Source organism: Epinephelus fuscoguttatus, linkage group LG1 (genome assembly GCF_011397635.1).
Source record: "Epinephelus fuscoguttatus linkage group LG1, E.fuscoguttatus.final_Chr_v1".
Lineage (NCBI taxonomy): Eukaryota > Metazoa > Chordata > Actinopteri > Perciformes > Serranidae > Epinephelus > Epinephelus fuscoguttatus.
Genome location: NC_064752.1, coordinates 23,404,866 through 23,422,056, shown reverse-complemented (window position 1 = coordinate 23,422,056; position 17,191 = coordinate 23,404,866). Strand labels below are relative to the sequence as shown.

General features: G+C 38.8%; 2 protein-coding genes across 3 annotated transcripts; both read right to left on the bottom strand.

Annotated features, from left to right (window-relative positions):
- Window positions 1-337: 337 nt before the first annotated feature.
- arl8ba (ADP-ribosylation factor-like 8Ba) lies at window positions 338-8,712 on the bottom strand. The gene is made up of 7 exons (XM_049582446.1): window positions 8,487-8,712; window positions 4,428-4,508; window positions 4,215-4,288; window positions 3,978-4,071; window positions 3,770-3,837; window positions 3,236-3,306; window positions 338-1,236 (listed from the first exon to the last, which is right to left on the bottom strand). Exons 1-7 carry the CDS (start codon window positions 8,607-8,609, stop codon window positions 1,187-1,189), a joined length of 561 nt encoding a protein of 186 aa, XP_049438403.1. The 5' UTR covers window positions 8,610-8,712; the 3' UTR covers window positions 338-1,186.
- A 3,440-nt stretch (window positions 8,713-12,152) lies between these two features.
- On the bottom strand, window positions 12,153-16,399 carry LOC125892414 (tumor necrosis factor receptor superfamily member 5-like). Of its 2 annotated transcripts, XM_049582430.1 has the most exons (6): window positions 16,273-16,399; window positions 15,990-16,115; window positions 15,717-15,848; window positions 13,279-13,374; window positions 13,064-13,189; window positions 12,154-12,498 (listed from the first exon to the last, which is right to left on the bottom strand). In XM_049582430.1, the coding sequence occupies exons 1-6, from the start codon at window positions 16,397-16,399 to the stop codon at window positions 12,320-12,322; spliced, it is 786 nt and encodes a 261-aa protein (XP_049438387.1). In that variant the 3' UTR covers window positions 12,154-12,319. The 2 variants fall into 2 exon arrangements, with proteins under 2 accessions (XP_049438391.1, XP_049438387.1); XM_049582434.1 differs by lacking the exon at window positions 13,064-13,189 and having other exon boundaries at window positions 12,153-12,498.
- Between the last annotated feature and the right edge of the window lie 792 nt (window positions 16,400-17,191).

The window sequence follows — 17,191 nt, the reverse complement described above, 5'->3', positions numbered from 1 at the left end:
GATAGGGAAGAGTTAGTTGGAATAGTTGGCAGGGGAGCAAGATATGTGTGATTAATGATCTGTATAGAAAGACACATTTATAGACAAAAAAAATATTGTGGTATAGAGCTACTAGTAGTATTTAATTTTTCTCTTCCAACACAATCTCTGTAACACTGACCAAATGGATCACTTCAAAACCTTCCTACAATAAATGGATCAAAACAGCTTTACTGTTCTCACAAGTCCTGCAACAAGAAAAAGGAGTAGCTTCACAGCACCATGCCAATCCTGTCGCCATACACCTACACAGAGGGATAGAGTTCAAAAGTCGGTGTACAAATAACAAGACACTGTCTAAATTAAAAAGCATGCCTTTTTATTTCTTGAATATATTGGTGTTTTTTAAACTCTTCCCAGGTAGGCACACCTTGCATGCTGCTTTGCTTCAGAGGTGAGAGACACTGCATTAGGCACTTTGAAATTTGCCACTCTCTCAGCTTCGAGGCAGCACAAACGACATCATACCACTGAGGCTACTTACAAACAGAGGCCAATATGAACCACACAACCCCGTACAGCTTTACTTTTAGTACATTCAGACTTTAAATAGAATCATATATTCATACACGCACATCTCACATCAGTAAAAATCATACTAGCTTGATATTTGTACAGACCTGCATCAATTGACTTGCTTAAATGCACAGTTTACTAAAACAATAGACATGTTCTTGAGAGAAGAAAACCTGATCGAGTGAAAGGAGACCATCGTTAAAGAATCACAGAGTAGAGCTTGACAGAAATGGGAACACCTGCACATCCACATCAGGGTGGACGTGCAGGTCTGTTGTTGCATACCCAAGATTAGTGTTATAAACCACTGGGTATGATCAACTGGGTAATGCCTTAATGATAAACGGTAGATCCAAAATTAGGTTCTGACTCCAAGTTAAAGTACAGCTTTACAGGACGATTAATGCCAATGACAATCCTTAAATTTGGTATCACATTTTTAGTAGTGCATTCTCAGGGTCTGTGAGAAGAATCACAAGGTGAAAAGGGGGGAAAGAAAACAAACTTGTGTGTCACAAGCAGAACAGAGCAGCATGTGAACTGAAGATACGACTTTACATCATGGCAGAGTGACGAGGGTGTGGCATGACAGTAACATGGCAAACACGGTTGGAAAACAGCGCCTGCGTTTTCAGCTCCTCCTGGACTTTGAGTGCTGGATGAGCCACTGAAGTGTGATGTCTGGAATCAAAGAAACACTCGGTCAATTTGAGAATCAGTTTATGATTCAGGCATTTCTAACTCACTAGATGTGATTGCAAACAAGTCTGGTACAGATGAAGCTTCACAGAACGCCATTAAAACTGTGGTATAATCGTATGAAGTGCTTGCTTTAATGATTCCCCTCACTTATACTGCAAAGTAACAAAAGGGGGGAGGTTTAGTGTCAGACGTAGAAGTTACACAATAAAACCCAGGTACAAAAGTAATAAACAAATAAATGTTGTATTAATTGATGTATTAATAATGGACTAACCAACTTAACTGCTTTTGCAATTTAATGACAAAGAGAACTGTTCTCTTCTGCCTCATCCTTGACTGATGTTCAATTGCAGTGTCTTTTCATGAGAATCAAACATTTGATTACATTTCTTTTTTAACTCCAAAACATGCAAAGGAGTTAGAAGTGTTTCTTTAGCCCCAAGCCCTACCTGCAGGCTGCATACTGCCCCAACCTGTATGTACAGTAGACTAAGAGGTGAAACTCAGGGGGAAAAAAAGTTAGAAAATCACTTGTTGTTGGTTAAAGGGCCACTTCAGTGATTTAATACTGCACGTCAATTAAGTTGGCGAACTCACAAGAGAGCTGAAGTTCAAAAGACGCCAACCTGTTCTCATCCCCAGCGCTTTGTCACACCCCTCGGTGTGTAATAGTGATGCAGGGGGCACCATTTGGTGTATGTGTATGTATGCGACGTACAGCTGAAACACATTCTAACGCTTGCTCAATGCTGTGAAACGGCCGCAGTTAGGTTTAGGCAAACAAAACTACTTGGTTTTGTTCAGAAAAAAAGATCATGTTTAGGGTTAAAGAAAGTACGTTTGTTACGTAGTGAGTGGTGTCAGTGCGTGATGACTGTATGCAAGCCACTTTTAAATGACACCGACTTTTGGTTTCACATGGGACACAAATTGCTGTCTTGTGGGTGAAAGTCAGGTGAAAGTCTTGTTTGACCCATTCACCTCCCGTCCTTCCCTCCTTACTCAGAATTTTTCACTTTTTATACTACATCAGTTGCTCTCAGTGTCAAGTATTGCTGCGTTTGGGTTTACACTTGAGCTGGTTAAAGGCCTGGTGCATTGCAGAAAGACGCTAAAGGGCGCCTTTAGCATCGACATCACACACAAGGGGGGTGACAATGCATCAGTATTTGACAACGTGGGAATAAGAACAGGCTGAAAACACTGAATTCTACTATTATTTTTTTTTCAGACTCTGGAAAGCTCCTCTAAGCTACAGAGGACAGTACTCCTGATGACGAGTAAATGGGAGACTGATTTTGTGGTCACACAGAATGTTTTTCTTTTTCATACACAAATGAGCTTTACTCTCAGTTCTGAAACAGAAAATAAACCCATATACTCAGAACATTGCCCCGTGTGCTCTCAGGGTCATCTAGAACATCTTCCCCAATTCACTGTCTATGGAGCAGCTGCAGACTTTATACCCTATGACATTACAAATTTAAGTTTTAGCACCCTAGCTTTGGAATTTGGGAGCGAGTTGTTCTCATTAATTAATATGTAACTGAGAATTCCAGTTGGCAGGTGCAGCAGGTGTGGAAGGATGAAAGACGATAAGGAATCACCTGAGGTGAAATCACCAAAAGTCTGTTGACGGCTACAGATAGTGTGTGTTGTTTCAAAGTTTCCTTGTGTAACATGGGTGAAACTGTGATGGCACATGATCTCATTTTATAAATTCATAACAAATCCTAGACTCTCAGTGACCTTCATATTCATGGATATTAAGAGGAATGCAGCATGAAATTCAGGAAGATTAAACAGGAAGAAAAAAAAAAACAACAACAGTCTCTTCTCTTATCTGGATTTTCAGGGGGCCGGAGAGGAAGAGGACACTGACTGTGTAGAGAGATTATGGAGAACTGAAACTCCCCCAATGGAAATTAGGCTCCTGCGCTAACACAGAATGATAATACAATCATTGACGGCAACTCACCAATGTTGTCTTTCTCTTTGCAGGAAATAGAGTAGCAGCATATCTCTCTGTCCTGAATAGCTGCCAAATTCCTTTGAAGGGAAAAAAGGTGCAAGAACAAATAAATTCAAGAAGTGCGCCCTCAGACTGATCATCATGGGGAACTGCACATTATAACTGTATAACATGACTATGAGCACATGTTTCCAACTGGACACTAGGGGGAGCCATTTCATTGATACAAAAAAGAGAGAAAATACTGATTTTTTTTAAACCCCTCATCAGGATAAATAAGGTTAAACTGATGTGGGATTAGAAAACAGCACAATATATAGATACAAGGTTTTAATATGCACAGACCAGACAGAGATAAAAATAATAATATTCTAAAATTAAATCCCAAATTATACTTCTACTAAAAGTCTAAACAAGAATATTAAACATAAAACATCATCATGAAAGAGAGTGTGTCGTGCATTGTTGCACACTTAAAAAAAAAAAAAAAAAAAAGACTAAATCAAATTAAACACATTAAGGATCATTTCTCATACTTACATTTTCTCAATGAGCTGTTTTTCATCTAGAGCAGTGGGGAGATCCCTTTTGTTACCGAGTACCAAAACCTAGAGAAAAACACATTACACTTGAAATCTTGAAATCTGCAACTGCAGCAAAAAGTCGTCGTCAGTACCCACACGCAGTTTTGCATGGCTGCTGCAGGTATCGCACAAATCTTACAAACTGGTTTTTGCAGAACACTTACAGGAATTCCTTGCAACTGAGGTTTGTCTAATAAATTATGAAGCTCGTTTCTAGAAGCCTCCACCTTTTCTCGATCTGCTGCGTCAACCATGTACCTAAAAAACGAGAAATGCGAAACAGTTAGTAAAAGGTGTTTTACAGAAATGTACACTATGTCTGGTTCAGCGCCAAGTGCTTACTCGATTTCCTCTCATTTGTTTTTTCAGACAAACATGAAAATTGAAACCGAGATACTCACACGATTGCATTTACTCCCCGACAGTACCGCTCCCACATGCTCCTGAACCTCGGCTGCCCCCCTATATCCCAGATCTGCAGAGTGAAGGGGCAAATTATCACGCAGTATCTTTGTTTCAATCATTATCACCTCCATGTAAAACTAGCACGCTACTTTTTTCAATTTTTTATTCATTGCAGTTACACTGTGACAACAGCAAAAAGATTTACATACCTTGATGGTGACGTTTCCTTTGGTGACCTTCCTCATATTGAACCCGACTGTAGGGATCATGTCTTCACTGAAATGCCCAGACTGAAAGAAAACACGTAAGTATAAGTCATTTGTCATAAAATGGTGTGACTTTCAATTGTTGAAAGTATCACAGCAAATCACTGCAGAGAGCTTTGTGGGTTACTAGAGCTGCAACTAACGATTATTTTTATTGTCAGTTAATCTGTTGATTGTTTTCTCGATTAATCGAACAGTTGTTTGGGCTATAAAATGCCAGAAACTGTTGAAAAATGTTGATCAGTGTTTCCCAAAGCCCAGGTGACTTTCTCAAATGTCGTGTTTGGTCCAAAACCCAAAAGGTATTCAGGTAACTATGATAGAGGAGTAAAGAAACCAGAAAATATTCATATTTAAGATGCTGGAATCTGAGAATTTATTTTTTTTATTTTTTTTTACTCAAACAGATAAAACGATTATTAAATTAGATGGCGATGACTTTACTTGCTGACAACTAATCGATTAATCGTTGTAGCTCTAATAAGCACCTGTAGACAATTAATTCATGAGTCTCACAGTATAATCAAGCAACATGTAGCCACTCCTCACATTCTAAAATATTAATACTATATGTTCTGCCCAACTTAAACTAAAACTAGGTGGGGAAAAAAAAACACAAAAGCAAACTGCTTACAAAACTAACTTAAATAAAAATGTACAGGAAATGTCCTTAGTTTCAGTCTTTCAAAATTTGGTGAGATGTGTCAACACAACAAGCATCAGGAGGCACTAGTATATATGTTCATTAAGACAGAGATGTCTAAGTGACTGTGAGTCAATTACCTTCACAAAGTGTTGTGTTTGTATTGTAACACGTATTCTGAACTTCTGAAATCCTGCCCCGACACACCCCCATATTATAAAAAAAAACAAACCAATACTGAAACTAATCAAAACTAAACTACAGCTAAACATTTCTTAATAATAAAAACTAAACCGAAATGAGCAAAGCCACTCTGAAAACTAAATGAAACTCAAATGAAATGAAAATAAAAAATGAAACAAAAATAAAAACCACAAAAAAAACACAACACTATAATAATTGTAGTTCCAGCCCAGTAAGATGACGGAAAACAAAACCTAACAGTGTAACCAATCACTTAATGGTATCATACATTCCTATTAAAGTATAAAGAAAGTTTCCAACAAGGAAACAATAAGAGTCATATGCGCAGCTGTTTGTAATTATTAGGAAAAAATTAATATAATTATGACATGCTGCACAGGATCTCTTGTACTCAGAGCATCTATAGGTATGGGACACTTAAATTTAATGCTTTTAAAAGGCATTTTCCAGATAATTTTGATCAAATTTAAGACTGGATTTTGGACAAATCATTTTTCCTTAATCAAGCAGCATAGGTAAGAATAAAGGTAAATAAGGTAAGTATTTGTGAGCCCGTGCAGAGGAAGGTTCCTTGTTTTTTGGAAGGTTTTTTTGTTTGTAGGAGTTAGGTCAATCTAGATTTTGCCAAAAGCTAAGTGCAAGTATAAAGTAAAGACTTTAAATATTTTTAACATCACAAATGTGGACTTTTACACAGAAGAGCTTGATTCATTTGACATACAGAAATTAAAAGATAGATTAAGAAGATCAGATAAAATGTTTGTGGTAATGTTATTGACTTTAATGACTTTTAAGTTTTAGTATTTTTAAAATTAAATTTAAGACATTTTAAGGCTTTTTAAAGGACTGCAGACACTCTACTTTTAGTTTAACAGTTTTAATTACTTTTATGAGCATATGAAGTGGCTGTGCAGTGGCTCATTACACAGTATTTCAGATTTTAATGGTCCCCAGAATCTGTTCATAAAAGTTGCAGACAATATGCTGCAATACATGACTCCAAAAAAAGTCTAATTTAACTATGAAAGAGTGGCTTGTTCTCTTTAAGCTAAAACAATAAACAGAATAAATCATTTAACATGAAAGCAAAACACTGTGTCTCCACATGTTCTGGCTTTTGTCAGTGCTCATTTTTGCAAACTGAAGTGGCATTCCCCTTTTAACAACAAAACTCTCAAGCTGTGTCTTTTCCTTCTCCCTGCGCTGCTTTGTCAACCCAAAATCATGCACTGTCTGCTGTACACACATTTTACAGCACATGACTCGCCGGAGTCACCTGATGAAGCTAAGTGGAAATGAGTGCAGCGGTCTTATGACCAAGGAAGGAGGAACCATCCCTCCAACAACCATTCACTCACTCTTTTGTGTCACTGCCTGGTGGTGCATTTTTTTTTTTTATCTTTTAAAAAGGAAAGATCTGGGTTATGTTCCAACCCCAAACCCAAACCCAAACCCAACTTCCTCCTCAGATGCCAGCACTGTTACCCGATGCTCAGAGTGCACTGAAATCCAGTTTGACAAACTGCTAACTTTTCTATAAAGAGATCATTGTCTGAATGCACAATAAAACATGCACTGGTGGTTTGCTCTTTCTTACATCAACACTGGTAGTAATAACTCCCGCCTGGTAAAAGTAACACAAGTTTCTAAAGTAGATGTTGCTCCTGAGATTTTTATTGAAATTCTGTGTTTCTTTAATTCAATTATCAATTAATCTACTAACAAATTTTTTTATTAGTTGTTCTTTTGAATGCATAAAAATGGCCTGGCAGTTTCCTAAAGCCCATGGATACATCTACAGATGACTTGCTTTGTCCAACTAACAATATAAGACAAAATTATTCAATTTAAGAAACAGAAAAGTAGAAGATCGTATCAAATGAGAAGCTGGAATAATTGAATTTTGGGCATTTTTGATGATAAACTGATTTACAAAACTGCTGCAATAATCATTTTTCAATTAATTTTATTCAGGTAATTAATAAATGTATTGTTTCAATGTTTTTTATAACACACTTGTGAAAAAACAACAATCACTCAGGCCAGAATAACAACAGAACAGACTGCAATAGTCTCAACAGAAATTTGAATAGTTGGTGCATGTTTGCAACATATCATCACAACCACAACCCCATAAACAACTTCAAAGAAAACCATGAAGCTCATGTTTGCTGCTAAAAACTCAGCTGCTCTCTAGTGATTAGCCAAGGACAAATTGCCCCACCAGAAATGGCCAGTTTTGAGAAATCCCTGCAAAGTTGCACAAAGTTGCTCAAGAGAAACATTTTGCAAAAAAACAGAAGCTCTGCAGCCTCAGTCACAGGAGGTCACAGCTAAAGATGCAACCTGTGTGTGTGAGACTTTATCACAAATTTGCATCCAAAGCCTCTGCAGTGTGAGTCATGTTAGATGGTTGCAACAGGAGACATCAACTACTGTTTACATTATATGCAACATTGAACTTCTTTATGCCACTGGCCACCTGCATTAAGGCAATAACTGAGAAAATTAGATGTAGAAGGTTTAAAAATACTTAACCCTGTGTGTGTTTACTGTCAGTGAGCCAGCTCCAGTTTTAACTCTTTGAAACAGCCTCCTAAAATCTGAATTTCCACCTGTTGCAGGACACCTGAACACAACACACACTGGGTTGTAATGTGAAATTGCCTGAGTGTGACCAGTTGTAAATGGTCTGCATGTTTTTAGGTTCATTTCCTGGTGGCTGACAGCTCTGAGCTCAGTGTAAAATGACCCCACGGTTTGTAAGTGATAATCTAACTCAAAACAAAGCTAATATGTGGTGCTGTGTTTGGGTTTAGCATGCCACATTTATATATATATATATATATATATATATATATATATATATATATATACATACATATATATATATACACCACAGTATGCGACTAGCCGGCAAGGAGGATCCACCAGCAGGATACTCGTTAGCTCAGCTGACTTGTTGACACAAGTCCAACAACCTGACTCAGTCTCAGGTTTGTTTGTATGGATGCTGAGCTCCCAACAGAGTCACCTTACACCGTTTCCGGACCCGAAAACCAGACAGTTTAGCATTAGCTTGACTTTTATCCCATTATTAGCGCTAATAGTATTAGCACTACACCTAGCAAGGCGGCTAGCAGCTGAAGACTTACAGCGATCACGTTTACAAATGTAGTTTTCCCCGAGTACTGGAGGCCGACCAGCGTCAGCTCCATCTCCTCCTTCCAAAACAGAGACTTGAACCAGTCCAGCAGCCGGTTTATTAGTGCCAGCATCTTGAGGTGTCGGTGTTCACACTCCCCTGCGGTTGTGTCTGTCTCTCCCTCCCTGTCAGATGTGGCGTCTCTCCAGCGAGGAAGGGAAGTGGGACGAAGGCAGCTGTCATATGACCGGTCTGCCGAGACGTGCGCCACAGCGCCCCCACGGCCACATAGGGGAACTACACCCAGTTTCACACAGCATGAAGACCTGGATTTCTTTTTGTTCATGACATTTATTAGATACAGAAATAGAACACTTTTCATTAAGAAAAACTACGACGGAGTATTAGGGCCACATTGAAGGAAAAAAATCGGAGATTTCAAGAATAAAGTCGAAATATTACGAGAAAAAACTCGTAATATTACGAGAATAAAGTCATAACTGAGAAAAAGTCATAATATTACGAGAATAAAGTCGAAATATTATGAGATTAAAGTCGTAATATTTCGAGAATAAAGTTATAATATTACGAGAAAAAAGTCGAAATATTACGAGATTAAAGTCGTAATATTTCGAGAATAAAGTCATAATATTACGAGAAAACAGTGATATAGTGACGTGAAAAATGTGAGATATATAGCTCACCTGCCTGCCGCGGCTGGATCTGTGAGCGTTTGGTGGCTAAGAAGAGTGTTAAGAGGGGGTCAGCTCGATCTTACAACTCCTTCTTAGTGAAAGATCTTCTTAAGATAAGAGCAATCTGGGAAACGCAGCCATTATCATGTCAACATACAGGGAAAATGTGTCCAGAGTTTATGACTTTTACCGGGAGAGCTAGAGCCATTAGAAGTGGATGGATGACAAGATCAGCGGGACTTTATGTCGGCGACTCGAAACGACCGAGTCCATGGAAGAATAGCCGACAAGCCTGCCAGCTTCATCATCATCATCCTGATTTGAGTAAATTTTCTGGAACTTTAAGGTGGGGTGGAAACGCAAACCACACAGATTACCAGGAATTATTTTACCCAGGTGAATAAATTCCTGGAATTAAAAGTTCCTGGAAATGTTGGAGGAAAAGGAGCCAATATATCAAGAGAGTAAATAGGCTACTTATACCCCTTTTCGACAGTCATGGGCTGGCTTGGCTTGGTGTGGTTTAGTTTGAGCCGTCAGCCCAGCACAGCAGGCCCACCTGCTTGAAGGTGTGTCTTTAACTGATGACAGCTTGGCTTGAGTGATGACATCTTTCCACAGGTAAAAGAAGTTTACCTGTTGGAAGTCAGCTGATTGCAGAGGAGCAGTAAGAGTCTGTTGTCTGCACCTCCTCATCTAACGTTTCACTGTGGCTGTTTCTGCTTTTACGTTCCTCCCTGTGGTGTTATTAGACTTGCCTTTGTTGAATAAAAGCCGCTAACAAAGTTCTGCTACCTCAGTGATAAATACATTTCATTTCCTATACATTCTTCACAATTAAAGTCCCCCATTATTTTGTTATGCAAAAACTTTTATTAAAGAAATGTTAAGTTTTCTAGCAGCAACTTCACAAAACCTCTAATACGGCAGATACCGAACATAAAACAGTAAAATAAAGCAGATTTCTGAAGTAAAAACAGGACGCAGGAGAGAAACTAAATGCCAGAGATTCAGTTAGAAGCTACAAATGTACTGAGAGCTGAACACACAGAGACTTTAAAAATGGCTCTCTCTTTGGTCCTGTGCAGACAGGTTTCAGATTCTCACAACTCACACAGCTTGTTAGATGGGGAGAAGGGGATCAGCGGGGGTAGGATGCGGTCAGTGAGATGTCACTGCTACCCGTTTGTTTTTGGAGTGGTTGGAAGATGTTTGTAGATACAACATTTTATAAAAATTATGGATTAGTTAAGACATTTAAAGGTCCAGTGTGTAGGATTTAAAGGGATATATTGGCAGAAAAGAAATATATTGTAATATAGTAAGTATGTTTTCTTTGGTGTATAATCAGACATATTGTATTGTTGTGTTTTTGTTACCATAGAATAAACCGTTTATATCTATATAGGGAGGGGCCAGTCACATTTTTGCATCAGCCACTGAAGTCAGAAGCCCCTCCACGATGAGAGCAGTGAAAAGATTTTATTTTTACAGGTTTAAATCACTGGGTCCATTTGTAAAGAGAAAGAGACTTCTGCAGATAATGTGTCTCCCAGTAAAAACCTACTGAACATCTGGATCTTAAGTTATCAGAGAAAAAAGGTGAGCACAGGTTAACGGGCTGACCTAGCGGCCCATCTTCAATGTGCCAAACAACGTCAAAGAAAGATTTGTAAAAATTTGTGAAACTGCTTTATTTGTAAAACTGCTTTATTCGATCTTCTTACCAGTTTAAATCACCAATTCTGTTCTGTTTTTTATTTGTGAAGAAGGGGAGACCTCTACTAATAATTCGGCTCACAGTCCAAACCTCCTGGACGTCTGGATCAGACATGATGTGAGCACACATCACCAAGTTATCAGAGAACAGATAGCACACATTACCCGATGCTGGGCTAGGGGTCCGTCTCTGACACTCATCTCGGGTCTCATTTTTAAAACAGTGCATAGGATCCACACTAAATTTGTGCATACAGACAAAAGCCAAAAATGGCGTGCGGCAAAAAATATTTGACAGTTTCTACAGTCAGGCTTCCACCTCACCAACTCATCAATTCCCTGTCTCCAAAATGTTGTAAGCATGGGTCAAAGTTTCTCCCATCAAGTCTGTTTTTATAGATAAAAACTTTTCCGTGGGAAGTGATGTACACCTCTTTCAGGCCTCATTATGTGTGTATGCAGTGTTTATAATGAGAACTCTGGTGTGTTTGTTTTGGAGAGGAAGACACCTATGTGGATAATTCAGCTCCTGTCAAAAAACTCCTGAACAATGAACACTGAAGGAATCCTAACTTAAGTTTCAGCTGGTTGCAATCTCCAGTCTTCATCACTAGAAGCCACTAAATCTCCCTAAATCTTAGACACTGGACCTTTAAGTGCACAGCATTGCTTTAAAGCATGTGTTTTACAGTATTTACGTTAGAATATAAGACTGTTAATCACCTTTTAAGAAATTTGTCTATAACAGTAAGCCTTCTGGTGAGTATTTTTTTTTAAATCAAAGCAGGCAAAGCTGGCCGCTCATCTTGTTAGGGGTGGCAGAGGAGCTGCAGCTTATCACAGCTGACATTGGGCAAGATGATTTTTCATAGAAGTTGGTACAATAAACTTTTCTCGATATAAAGATAACATCAGCAGATTCTTTCATGTGGTCTTGGTAGGGTGCAAGTTTTCCTGTTACCCTACATAAAATGCAGGCCCAACAAGAACTGTCTTTTTGATGTTGGTTTTAGAATTGGTGTCAATGTCGTAGTTGTAAAGCACAGTTTTGTTTATAGCACTAGCTCATGGACAGAAATGTTTAATACAGGGAGGATGTTTTTTAGACCACCATAACACCATAATGAGCCCAATGAAACTAAACTTATTAATAGTGCAAACTTTAAACATCTGTGAGTGTATAAATTATTAAATATCAGACACAAAAAAGAATTAGAAATGTCAGTGTTGTGAAAAGTATTGATATATTTATTCATAGACTTAATAAGTTTTACAAAATAATCTGTGCAGTCACACCACAGCCCTCCTTGAGACATTTTTGTACAATGGGCACATCCAATTTTTACACTCTGCATTACCAGATACACACATTCAAACCTGGACATCTAATCTGTTGACACTGAGTAGCTCTACTGGAGCAAACAAAGAGTTAAGTGCCTTGCTCAGGGACACCTGAACAGTAGCAACTGCTGACTTTTTCCAGATCCATGAGGCTCAAACTGTTGCTTTGCTTGGTTTCATCCTGCATGATGAACGTGACCCCGCTCTCCTCCTTCGACAGGTGAAAATCAGTGGCGTTGGTGGAGATTGCTTCCACCGGAGTTTTATCTGGAGCAGACAGAATATTTATATTATAATATTATATATACATATATATATATATGTATATATAATATTTATAATATTTCGCAAAGAAGAACAGGAAAATGTGCAGATATGCAACATGTCAAAATTGTCTCCTCGGTGACCTACTTACGGCAGATTTACAGTTGTGCCACCCTTTTTTAATTTGTTAATATCTTATTTAACTGCAAACCAAGGGTGGTTCAGTGACTTTGACATTTCTTTGTATTCGTCCTGAGTTGTGCTTCTCAGTCACTTTGTCACAGAGTTACTTGGTGTGTTCCTTTGTCCTCATGGTGTGTGCTTAATCATAATACTAACTGATTAAAAGCTGGAAGTTCAGATACTGTGCAAGTGTATTTACACCTAACCCTTGACTACACAAGCTACTCTGCAGTGATCTGTTTTTACTCAAACATTAAAGAGTTGAGCCTTGTAAAAACAGGAACAAATCCTTATTTACAGATCTGATACTTTTGAAAACCTTCACTGATGTGTGAAAATTTGTTTATCATATTCATCATATGTGTTTCCATTAAGGCAGACTTACATGTTTTGTGCTTCCTCAGGGTCTTTATAAAGGCATTAGACAGAAACACAAGGAGGATGAGAGAGAGCAAAACAAAGCTGATGCCGAGGATCAAGTTAATAGAGTCTCTGCCCTCTCTGTGTGTCTCTGGTGAAACATCAAATCAGAGTCAAGTTAGTTCAGCTCAGCTACATACACTGTCATCAAGCAAAAGCATTTATTTTGCACCCACTTACCGCAGATTCCTTCTTTCTCATTAAAACGTGTGTTATCAGTGCATAAAGGCTCACACTGATATGAATACTCTATCAACCCGTCACTCTGGACACTGGCTGCAACAGACAGATAAACAGTCAGACAGATAGATAGGTAGATAGATGAGTCCACCACCATGTTTTCTATCAACAATTAATTCTCATTTTTAGTGTAATATTGTCCCAAATTTGCTCCAGACTTAAAGTTTATTTGCAATATAGTAGCCAGAGCATGAATTAATGATCCCCTGTTTTTAGTTGGCAAATGTTTGCATGCTAATACGTTAAACAGTACAGTGTGGGAACTATAGCAGGGCTTTCGGGTGAAGCATTAATCATGGAAACATTAGCTGCAAGCATGTGGCCTTATTGCTTTATGTCAGCATATAATAATCAGTTGATCACATAAAACCTCCACATGGGTATTGAAACCAAACATCTCAGCTCCCCGCTGACGCGCGTGATACATATCGCCAACTAAAAGCGGGTACAGTGTAGTCTGCAGAGTGATGTACTATATGTTTATCAGCACAAATAACCTATGGGTGGGTCAAATAGGAAATCAGCCAATAAACACACATTTGTGTGAACATTAAATCAAAATCAAGTCGAGTCCTCATCAAAAATGGTTAAACTTACTCATCACAGATGAGAGCAATAATTTCCCACTCATTATCATCAACCAATTTTACATCAATAGTAGCCTAATTTTATGCATTATCCATGATAATGAAGATACAAAGAAAATAGAAATGCATGGCAAAAATAACACACTGTCAATATGTTGGAGACCCCCTAAATCTTAGCAAATCATGTTGATAGGGAAGCTCCTGTCTTATTCCTGAGTTATGAACGAGAATCACCCTGGTGATTACCCAATCACAGCATATTCACCTTTGTTTTAATGAGACAGATCAAGACAATCAAAGCAGCAAGAAAATGTGTGTGTAAATGGTATAAGCGGACTCTGTGTGCTTTTTTTTTTACATCTGTGGGAGCACCTTGTCTGTCATGTTTGTCTGGCTACAGGCTACAGGCCTGTTTCCACCAAACGCTTTCGGTATGGTACCTCTGGAACCAAAAGTACCCTTCAGACATGGTACCTAGACATCTGCATTTCCACTGCATGCCCTGCCATTAAATGTGGGCAGGGTTGTTGTCACTCACTGCTCTGTCCAGCACTTGCTGTATTTCCTTATTATCAGTGACACAGATGAGCCAGCTCTCCCTGACTCACCTGCTGTTCGCGCTCCAGCATGTTAGCATTGTCATTGTGAACACATTAGCATGCTGACATAGAGTGTTCCAGGAATGAGTCCTAAAACTGAGAAATGAGTGAGTATTTTAGCACTCCGGTTCCCTGGTCTCAGAATCAATGGGTTTTTTGAATGGGTTTTTGGTTAGATGCCTAAAATAGGGTCTGTGGTTAACACAAGCTTAAGAGACTTTCAGCTTTTAGGTGTCTTAAAAAAGGTGGTTGCCGAACATGGCTTTACAGCTTTGTTGTGGTAGGGATGGTTATTCATGCGACCATGGTGTAGTAAGTTTATAGCCCAACGTTAGCTTTTTACTTTTGGCGATTGCATTTAGTCTTAAGTTATAAGTCTAAAGTATAAGTACATCTATAGTATCTGTATAAGTTCATTTGTAAAGATTATCTTGCTGGACAAAACATAGGCTTTTTGACAGGGGAACCAGGGCGATGGTAACTCCTGGTCGACTTATAGAAAAACATCATTCCTTGTGCACTCTATTACCTTAACATTTGACCTTTCGTGCAGCCTCAAAGAGCCACCAGCATGACTGCGGACTCTTGCTCAAGTCAAACCACAGCTGACACAACTGGTGAAAAGTCTTGTGATGATAAGTATGTGTTGTCTTCCCCTTATCGAATGCTCCCAAAACTCAACATAGAGATTAATGTGTGATCATGGAGCAGGAACAGTCAACACTTCTTGCATTACCTGAGACTTCTAAACACTTTGACAGACACCTTGGGGCTTCCCTGACATTATGAACAGCTCTCATTTTACTCATTAAAAGTCCAAGCAGTCACACAGGACCACTTTAACCCATATTGGTGTTTGAGTGACAGATGTGACAACAGTTAGGTAAAACCTTGTGTTAACTGAGATATTAATAGATTTCAAAGTATTGCATGTATACTCAAATGTCATTTTTAAAGTCTGCATTAATGATGTGGCTTTGAATTAGATTTACCAGGTGAAAAATGGGTTGGGTGCATTAATCCAGCCCACAGTTCTAGTACATAGCTGTGTCTAACCCACATTTAATTTCCATTGTGCACCTCGACACCCACAGACAAACACAGGCAATACTAATCTGTTAAAACCAGAGTTGTGCCAGCTGCAGTTCATCTTCAAAGCACACTTTATTTCTTTGATATATGAAAACCTCACCTGTTCTCATCGGTTTCTCCCCGCTGACGCATTTGTTTTCCTCACACTTTGAACAGACATTGTTGGAGCACAGGAAACCAGGGAGGCACGAACAGTTCGCATTTGCGGTCGGTGTACATTTCTCAGCATATTCTAAAGACAGTCAAGAATTCAAACCACAGGACTTTCAGATGACAACAGTGTGCTTTTCTTCTATCTTCTTTATCCACTATTTCACTAGAGAGCCTCAAAGAGCATCAAAATCAGATCTTTCATCAGTAACTTCAGCCTTACTTTGTTGACACGTCCTGCATTTCTCACATCTGTCAAACATGTTGGATTGGTCGGCGAAGTAGCCCTCCTTGCAGGGTCTACAGACGGTCTGCTTGTGCTCTGAGCAGAACTCAGTCATATATTTACCTTCAAAGTAAGAAACAAATCAAATCAGTCACTCTCAAGATTATACATAACATTCACTCACATCTGATTAGATGAAACAGATAAACATATTGATATAAAACCATACAACAATACAACATTCTATGTAAGTGTTGTAAATATTAATCATGTGTTCTACCTGGGGGACACAGGTCACAGCATCGACCATCCACCTCATCCTGCCCATCACGACAGCCTGCGGCGCGTCCTATAGTCCAAATAATCAGTAGGCACAGGGCTGCCAGAGGAGAGCTCAGAGGAATCATTATGACCAGTGCTCAGCTTGTGTCTTCAGGGTTTTATATTGGCTGTTTGGCTGACGTCAGATGTGAGTGTGGTTTACTCACCGACACATTGTGTGAGAGAGATGCTATGTTCAGGAAGTGAAAGACCACTTGCACATGATTCAACAGCAGCATAAAGTGAATGACAACAGTAAATACTTAAGTTAAGTTTTTGTTTTGTCTAGATGCCCCTTCTGATTTTATTTTCTTGTAAAATTGAATTTTTTATAAATCTAAATTAGGGCTATGGCTTTCACGAGGGAAGCAGGGTGTTTGTTCATTAAGAGCAGACAGTATAGGTGATGCGTATAGCTGGGACAAAACATTACGAAACGACATTATGGATTTGACAGACAGACTCAATAAGTGCTACAGAAACATGGTCAGAAACATGTGTGATGTTGTGTGATGTGAGTGTGTTCCTTTGTCCACGTGGTGTATTTTTAACTGTGATACTGACAGATTTGGTCACATAGAAGCAGAGATGGGACCAGGTCATTGTTTTTCAAAGCACGAGTAAGTCTCAAGTCTTTGGAATCAAGTCCTGAGTCCCAAACCAAGCCCCAAGTCCTTAACTTTGAGTTAACAAGTCATAATGCACTCCTCTCCAAATGTAATGCCATTTTAACAACAGAGTAATAAACTTTGCAAAATCAATGCTTCTCAGTATTTGCATTTGTTGTTGTCCTGTTGTATTTAACTCGTCTCAAATTGGAAAAATGTCCATAACTTTCTTTTCCCAACGGTAATTTCTGTAAGACGGCTCTTCATTTA